Below are 8,455 nucleotides of genomic sequence, written 5' to 3'. Positions count from 1 at the left end.
TGTTGTGAATCACTCGACCCATGGACTCGAGGTTGTCGGGCAGCTGGCGGAAGTCGGACAGGATCAACGACTCGCGCTGATACTGCGGGTTCGCGAGAGGGCGACGCTCGGCCTGGTTGACTTGTTTGAGCAGTACCAAGGTCTCGGACCAGGCGATCGTAGGGTAAGGCGAACCTAGGATATCTCCCTGGTTGCCATCGCGGTGAAAGACCTCGTCGAGGTAACGCATCAACTCGTTGATCTCGGGGAACGACCTAGGAGCAGGAAGCGTATCGTTCGCTAGCAGGATGGCCCGGCTGCGGGACTCGAACAAGAATCGCTGTTCGAAGGTCGGTTCGATGGTTCGAACGATAGTCTAAGTTCGGAGGCACGTACAATCATCCAACGGACTCCGTGGGCCCAAGCCAGCCACTCTCCGGGACTGTTGGCATCGTATCGCGGCTCGACAAGTCCCTCGGTCTTGAGGACCTCTAGGAGGCGGTAGTAGCGGGCAGCATACACTTCGGAAGTTGGGTCGAGGTGCGGCATGTTCGTGTAAGTCAGGCGAACTCCTGCAGCTGTCTCATATCTTCGAGGACTGTCACCGGCCCCGGTTATGACCTTCGCCGTTCGGGGACGGTCGCCCGTTATGCGGAACCTGCGGAAGGCCGAGTTGGATTCTCTCATGTGTTAGTAGGTCCGGGTCGAGCGTTGTGACATTCTCCGATTGGCTGTTTTCCTTATCTCTTTCATTCATCATGTCTTGTATTTCTCTTGGCTCTCTTGGTCTTCGGACCGTATTTTCCTGTATATACTCTGGGACTTGTTCCCTTCGAATCTCAGAGACCCCCTTACCCTCTCAATCTCACCTCGCACCGGCGAGGTTCGTCAGCCAGTCAGTACGTTCGAAAGTCAGCAAGTTCGCCAGTCAGCCAGTACGTTCGAAGCCAGTCAGTCAGTCAGCCAGTTCATCAGGAAAAACCAGGTTTGCTTGTCAAGCCACATGGCAACACATAAATGCTTGGACAACTTGGTTAAGTGTTTCAGGACCTGTAAGGCTTTGTCAAAATAGCCGTGCTTGCATAAGATGCAGTTTCCTTGACTAAGCATCCCTTCAAGAAGATATTGTGTTACCTGCAAGCAAATTTTGGCTAGGGGATTTTCTTTATTCTCGGAGGTCTTACATTGACTCAATCATGAGTTCTTAAGTATGCATTTTCAGGCGTACTACTTTCAAAGTATCTATCATAGTAAATGTAGTACTTCTATCTAGTAGTCTCAGTGTGCTCTCTATGGACGTTGGTGGTCTGTGTCCAGAACACAAATTGGAACTGGCAAGGCCATCTGGATGCATTTTATGAGTCCGGTACGGTGTGCACAGACACAACTTGCACGATTCACGGAGCCTGACGAACAGCCTGCGCCTGGTCGCCGCATTGAACAACTGAGTGTTCATTCTGCCTGCTGCCAAATCCGCCAACGCTCTCGCAGCGTTCTGCGACGGCACTGGGGGAGTCGCTTGTGTACGAGACATTCTCGAATGCGGTCATGGTGTAGGAAAGGTTGCGGCCATTTTGGACTGTAAATGGTGGATCATGCAGGAGCTGTAACAAGCTATCAGTGACCCCAATGCCATGCACCCGTATTAGACTCACTGTAATAAGCGGGTCTATGAGGATTGAGATCACGCACTGGCAGGTTGGTAAGGCATCAAGATATGTCTACATTTAAGGGGTACGCGCTGGAGAGTAGGTCAGTGATGTCGGTGCTAAAGGGAGCGTCAACAACAGCACCACAAGTCACAATATGGTGCACGGCTACTCACAGTACTTGGGAGATGCGGTTGATGCTGGTGAGGCCGGTGAATACTTCGGCAACGAAGGGAGACATCTGGGCAGGAGCGTACATCATGTCAGTCACAGAATCCAAGGGTACAAGTCATTTAAACCTACACGTCGGAGAGTTGCAGACGTCAGAAGCCAGGTTGAACGACTAGGATGGACTCTTGGCTGAGTACTGTGGTGACGTTGGGCTGAATGACGGGGACTGCGGGCTGTAACGAGGTGATGTCGGGGATAATGATGGGGAAGTAGGTGAGTACCGAGGACTCGTGGGCGAGTATCCTGGCAATGTGAGATTCAGCGCTGCTGACGTCGGCGAGTATGTAGGCGAAGTTGGTCCACGCACTCGGGATCATACCAAATCTCTACCACTGCCGTGACAGTGCACAGAGACGTGCGATGTGCGGTGCGAGGAACACGGACAGTGAGGGCGTCTTGATGTTCGTCGCAACATTGATGATTTCCTTCAACCGCGGCACGCAGAGCGTGACATTCTCACTGGATACACCTGCGTGATGGAACGTGTTCAGTGTCATCTGCGTCGCTGGTTCGCCGATAGACTGCGTACCACACATCTCACCTGGCTGCGCCACGGTTTGATTGAACTTCGCCCGGGCCTCCCCATGCAGCGAACGTAGCACAAAGGAGCCAGTGGGACCCGGTGCGGAACAGGAGTGTTGCATTGTTCTGGGTCTCCTGCGATACTATACGACTGTCGCCACGAATGACAACCAGCCGCTCCGCCAGCTCGCACACGGAGTCGATAACGTAAGCTGGGTCGAGGTCGCTTAGTTTGCGTCGGTCGATATGGAAGATCTGCACCGTGTTCTGTACACTACGCTGAAAGTTGACACGAAGGTGGTGAGGGACACTGGAATCCTGCGCGGAATACGAACTTGCGTAACAGACGGTGATCCTGGACGACTCGGAGGCTTCGCTTGCAGCTCCAGAGAACTGTTGTCCAAGCCAATGGCCTGTCCACCCGGTGTTGATTGTGGCAGCTGTGCGCGCGTGCATCCAGAGGACCTAGACCGTCTGCCGCGTTATCAACGGGTACCCCATCGTAGACACGACACTCGCCAAAACGCCATCTGTCATGTCTTTGCCACGACCGACGTGCTTCGTCGCGCCTCGCATACCCACAAGTCGGAACTCCGTACGTCGCGTCTTCGTTGAACAGCGACCACAGGACATCACATGCAGTTCGTTCAAAACAGCGTACTTGTCCGTCTTCACTGGGCGTCAATATGTTGCATATTAGATTGTATGGACGGATGGTGGGCGATGATGGCAGGCGTGACATGGTGCGGTAGCCTTCCGGGAGGGACCCACAAAGAAGCACTAGTGTGCGCATCAACACAGCGCGGACAGGGGTGCTCCACGGTCAGTTTGCCGGACATCGATCATCCGGCCGAGGTCAAACTTGAAGATGACGGTGGGCACGACGTGGACCAGCTGTGCACGGCGGAGTAGCGCACCGAGAGGGCTCAGCAGCGTGCGCGTTGACACAGCGTGAACGGGTGCGCCAGTTCGCCAGAAGACGATACGTTGTGTACTGTACTCGATCATCCGGCGACGGCGATAGGATGCTGCGCTCGGAGGGTGCATAGCAGCCACACATAGTGCGGTTGTGCGGTGTGCATATTGGGACCCGGGCCTGCGCGCAGATGAGATAGGTTGAGGTCCTGCCTGCTTGAAGCACAAGGTGCTTACCGACGCGAGCATGGGCTTGACCAGCAAGCTCGACGCGCCACGCACGATGAATGCCAACTGCCCCGTGGTACTGTCGCACCTGCCAGATTGAACCCGGTGAGTGACGACGGTGGAACTGATATCAGGACACATACGCACACTTCGAGGTCGCCACAACGCATGGCCCGAGGCTTGCTTGCCGGAAGACGATATATGGTGTCTTCGTCGGTCATGCCGATGCGCAGGGTATGTGCTCGCCACGAAGGACCTCGTTAGCATCCCGAGGAGCAGTGTCGAGCACCGGCCGTTCACGTAGGTACCAGAACACTGTAAAGCCAGGCTAGGTCAGTCAATGAAGCTGACAGGCAGATGGTACGATGCGCACCAGTGTCCTGCGTGTTCTCCGTCTCTGCGCATATGTGCTTGCAAGGCAGAGCCTGCAAGTCGTGGACATCGTGGCCGTCTCTCCGGTCGATCGGCATGCGCAATTGGGCGAACCTGCTGTACTTCGGATGTCAGCTGTCCGTGTGCATCATTTCCCGCTCGGACCGCTGGCGGGCGAGGGCGAGCAGAGTCCGCTATTACGGAACCACCCCTGGTTCTACAGCGTGGATGACGATACGAGGCTCGAGCACGCTGGCTGTAGGAGGTGTGAAAGATCGCAACCATGTGCAAGGACGTGGCGCATAGACGTACTGGGTTCACGACGCCCTCGGATACTGGGCGACGGGCCTTGTCCACGTCGTCTGCCCGGGCCTCGTATGGTGGACAGTGTGTCCTCTCAGGTATTGTCTTCGTGCGGGAGGCACGGAGCAGCTTGAACGTTGACCGGTGCGGGAATGTCGAAGGCGGCCTACTGCATGCGCAAGTGAGTGAGTAATGTAGATTGACAAGTCAACAACGTACTGGAACTGGATCAGGATATTCTTCAGACGAAGGGCAACTGTTGTGGTGGGTACTGCGCAGGTAGGGTTTAATATTACAGTGCCAAGGTCAATGTGGTCATACGTAGGGTTGCTACCATAGAGTTTGATAAGCGTATTTACTGGCCCAGTTGTTCAACAAAAACCTATGTGCTTTGTCCAGTACGTTGTCAGTGGTCCAGTCATTCGGAACGTTGGGACGTGAGTTCGTACGAGTGGGGTTTGGGAAATGGGGAACTAATTGACAGGACTGGCGGATCATTCGTAAAGGTACTACGTCTCCAGGCGGCGTGCCGTCCGCCCTAAGGGGCATCTTTCGGACATCGTACATCATGTGTACGGGGTCGGCAGCGGCAGGGAGTTTGGCATACCATTCAACGTAGGCCAGGGGCCTTGCTGTGCCCATTCCTCTGGGGCTGGCATCTCTGAGACAGCACCGTGTTGGTAGATCTTCTCTGGTAGCTTGAAGATCGTTTGACTCGCCCTATGCGAGTTCCTGGTGAAAGTTTGTTTAGACAGTAGAAATGAAGTGTGTTGACCTACTCACCTTGGAGACCAGTTGCCTCAGCATTGTCGCTCGCAAGACACGACCGTATCGAACCGTGCGGGTTCTGTTCCACAAGACGGCTTCGCCTTGACTGCGTCGTGGTCCGGGTTGTCGTCTGTGAGGGGAACGGTAGCGAACTTGAACCATGGAAGACGTCAACGCGAGAGAATGGAAGATAGGAGCCGCCTTCTCCGCCTCGCTGGCGGTCAGTGGGCGACCAATTTGTTGAGAAGATATGCTGGTTGAGGGCTTTCGCAAATCCAGGCGCTTGATGCTATCCGCAATGGACACGATGGACTGTTGCGAGACGGACGGATGCTTCGGCAAGGTTAGGCCAGCTGGAGGACAGCGTGCATGATCTTCGGTAACGTCAGGGATCCGTGCGTCGCAATGCGCTCCTCGTGGAGTCTCTGGCGAAGCGTCTCGTACATAGCGACCTTCTCCTGACGCTCGAGCCACTTGGTCATTTGAGGCCTCTCGTTGCGATGGTTGGACGCTCGCCAGGCCTTCTTCGCACAGTCGATGTGCAGGCGTTCGAAGAGTTCGGTATTGTAATTGTCGGTAGTGCCCAGGTTGCGAATAGATTCGACATAGTGGTGGAGGGAGTGGAACTTGGGTATATTGAGGTGTTCTCGTATGCCGAGGGTCTTCAGAATCTCCTTGTTCTTATGGTAAGTCTTCAGCGCATCCTCTAAATAGGTCAGCGTCGTGTCGTCGTGCGTCGAGTACTGGGCAATGTAAATAAAATCGAGAAGAGCGCGGAAGGTCGTGATGACCGCGTGAGGTAGGCGTCCGACGAGACATCCCAGCAGGATGCGCGCGATGTCCTTGCGCTCGCTGCCAGACACCTGGGACAGAGAGGATATGCCGTTCTTGAAGCGGCGCGTACCGTACGCAGGGGTAAGCAGCGTATGCGCTGGTCGAGCTCGGATTCGTCCATAAGATCACCGCACCACTCTATAACGTGCTTGAAAACGCCTTGGTAGAGTTGGTGGAGAATATCCGGTGTTATGCAGTGGTGGATGTCTGCGTAGGGTAGGTCCTTCCAGAACGGTTCTACGACGTATCCTGAGACGTTATATTCCTTGCAGGCGTTATAGAACGCCGTCGTGCCCTTCTTTCCTCGAGTTTTGGCCTTCCGCAGGACGTCCAACGTCCAGATTTGTCGGCGCGGCGTCTTCGCTGTGTTGTCTCCGAGAGCGATCTCTGGGCACTGACAGATGCTGCAGGTGCCGTACTTGGTGCACGTCACCAAGCACTGCTCGGGTAGTCAGCAACGTAGGACGCAAGAACTGGGTGGACGCGCCGAATTTTGCCATCCCCTCCTGTCACGTCTATGCCCTCTTTCCCAGCCTTGATGAGCGGCTTGAGGATCATCTTGACAGACGCGTGAAAGAGTTGCTGAACGAGTGCGCGATGCTTGCGATCGCTGAGGCCGATAGAGTCGACCTTGTCGACGGAGAGGTATCCTATTAGGATGCACGCATGCTCTGAAGGCTTGCGACGCAGAGCCTTCGGAATGTTGCCAAGGTCATGTAGACGGGGTACGCAGACTTGTTCCCAGAAAATTGGGTTAGTTGCGTCTTGTCCGTCGAGATAATAACGGGGGCCAGGGCAGCTCCCTCCGGTAGCAGGCTCTGAGTAGAGCAGTAATGAGTACGCTGTAGGCACAATCAATAACAATGAAACACTTACTTGTACAGCGTTCCACCATTTGCCTGTCCACATCTCTGTGTAGATACGGTTCTTGCGACTCACGTCTGAGAAGATTCGGCGTGGGCGATACACGATGCGGTCCGCGTGGGCAGGGTTTCCGAGTAACGCCCTGATCGCCGCTATGATGTCGCGGAACTGAACGAGATGTTGCTCGCCTGGTCGGTCCTTGAAGGTTATCCACTGCTCCATCCACTCGGCTCTGTCAGGTATTGAATCGACCTTTTGCAGGAGTGCGCGCATGTTGTGATAGGATAGGCCGAGTTTCTCTCGTACCTAGGTTCATTGTCAGAAGGCTGAGAATCGTGTGGAATCGACACTCACGTTAGGTATGTTCAGAAATCGGTCAACAGCACCTTGGCTGACGCCCTCCTTGACGCACCAGGAGGCAATCTCCCAGTCCATTTCTGAATCGAACGGCTCCCACAGAGAGCTTTCATCTAAAATAATAGGTGAGCACATCACGTCTGTATCGTAACAAGTTCCAATTTGGCTTACTGGTCGGTTCGCCGTCATCTGCGTCTTCAGGGCTCTGTTTTGCGAAGTGCTTCCTCCACGCATCCCTCATAGTCCGGCCCTCTCCCAATACATGTCCGGCAGCATTATCGACCTCTTCGACTCGCGTGTCTTCGTCGTCATCAAGTTGTATTGCGGACTGACGACCGCGAGCCGCTGACGATGAAGATTCGGCCGCCGGAGGATCGCAGCCTGAGGAGCTGGCGACAGGTAAAGGGACGAACATCATTTCTTGTTCGGCCTGTGAGCCGAAAGCGTCATCCTCATCCTCACTCTGGTCACTCTCAGTGCCGTCTTCATTCCCTGGTCGCAAATTGGTGCGCATGACGATCCTTCACCTCTGTTGTAGGCATGCCTAATAGGTTGTAGGTCGGGCCTTTAAAGATTAGTAGTGTACGAGGACTGGATTTCAATCTCACCTAACTACTGCCTGCACTCATTTCCCCTGAATCGACGATCCTCAGCTCAGCATCCAAATAATACGGCTTATTTACCTTTTTATACCATGCGCATTTGCGCTTGTGACTGGTGGCCATCAGCCCTGCATGGTATCGAAGGTTCGTCGCAAGCGGCACATGTCTGCGCAGCAAAGCCTCCAAGTGCCGTTTTCTGGACATGTCTTCAACCTTGGTGAGTATTCGACATCCAGAGATTATCTGGACTCACCGTTTAGTCCAGCAACGTGTGTGTTCCAGAAGTGGAGAACAGAGTAAAAGTGAAACGACCTGGAGGCTATTCCGGTGAGGTGCCAGCCGCCCAAGATCGTTAGGACTTGATTACGTCCTGAGCTCGCAGCGCTTACGTCGCACGTCAGTTCGCTTCAGTCGCACATCCTTCGCTTCGTTCTTCCCTCACTCCTCACGCATGTTGACTTGAACACCACATGTATTCGGTATTTTCAGTACGTGACCTCTATTGTTTCTCCTTCATGAGAGTGGACGTACGTTAACTGACGCCGTCCGCTCAAATGCACAACACTCTCTGGTGCAGAAAGCTAGTGAGTGCGATGTTATTTCCCCTGAGCCCACAGTAACTCACGCCTGTTGTACTGTATGTACCTTTGCGCAGCGACACGACCGCATGGTGTAACCGACCCACCGCACGGCGTAAGTCGATTACGCCTCGACGCAGGGCGTGGCGCGGAGCGTATGTTTTGATGGTGTGCCTCATTTGGACGGCCGCAAGGGCATTGCGGCCGTCCAAATGAGGCAACTATTGCACACCAGCCGCTCGGCGTCGGCCGC

At 54.5% G+C, this 8,455-nt stretch overlaps 2 protein-coding genes across 2 annotated transcripts; both read right to left on the bottom strand.

Annotated features, from left to right (window-relative positions):
- Positions 1 to 1,376: 1,376 nt before the first annotated feature.
- Positions 1,377 to 2,503, bottom strand: B0H18DRAFT_961783 (uncharacterized protein; the record flags this gene model as incomplete). The annotated part of the gene is made up of 6 exons (XM_048043078.1): positions 1,377 to 1,558; positions 1,672 to 1,700; positions 1,805 to 1,869; positions 1,997 to 2,102; positions 2,244 to 2,328; positions 2,401 to 2,503. 6 exons carry the CDS (start codon positions 2,501 to 2,503, stop codon positions 1,377 to 1,379), a joined length of 570 nt encoding a protein of 189 aa, XP_047885138.1.
- A 1,238-nt stretch (positions 2,504 to 3,741) lies between these two features.
- B0H18DRAFT_1128134 (uncharacterized protein) lies at positions 3,742 to 4,858 on the bottom strand (the record flags this gene model as incomplete). Its single annotated transcript, XM_048035319.1, has 5 exons — positions 3,742 to 3,839; positions 3,898 to 4,018; positions 4,209 to 4,365; positions 4,419 to 4,470; positions 4,807 to 4,858. 5 exons carry the CDS (start codon positions 4,856 to 4,858, stop codon positions 3,742 to 3,744), a joined length of 480 nt encoding a protein of 159 aa, XP_047885137.1.
- Between the last annotated feature and the right edge of the window lie 3,597 nt (positions 4,859 to 8,455).

Source organism: Fomitopsis serialis (genome assembly GCF_022376445.1).
Source record: "Fomitopsis serialis strain Sig1Antser10 chromosome Unknown B0H18scaffold_294, whole genome shotgun sequence".
Lineage (NCBI taxonomy): Eukaryota > Fungi > Basidiomycota > Agaricomycetes > Polyporales > Fomitopsidaceae > Fomitopsis > Fomitopsis serialis.
Note: the sequence above shows the minus strand (reverse complement) of the source record. Positions and strands in the feature narration are given on the sequence as shown.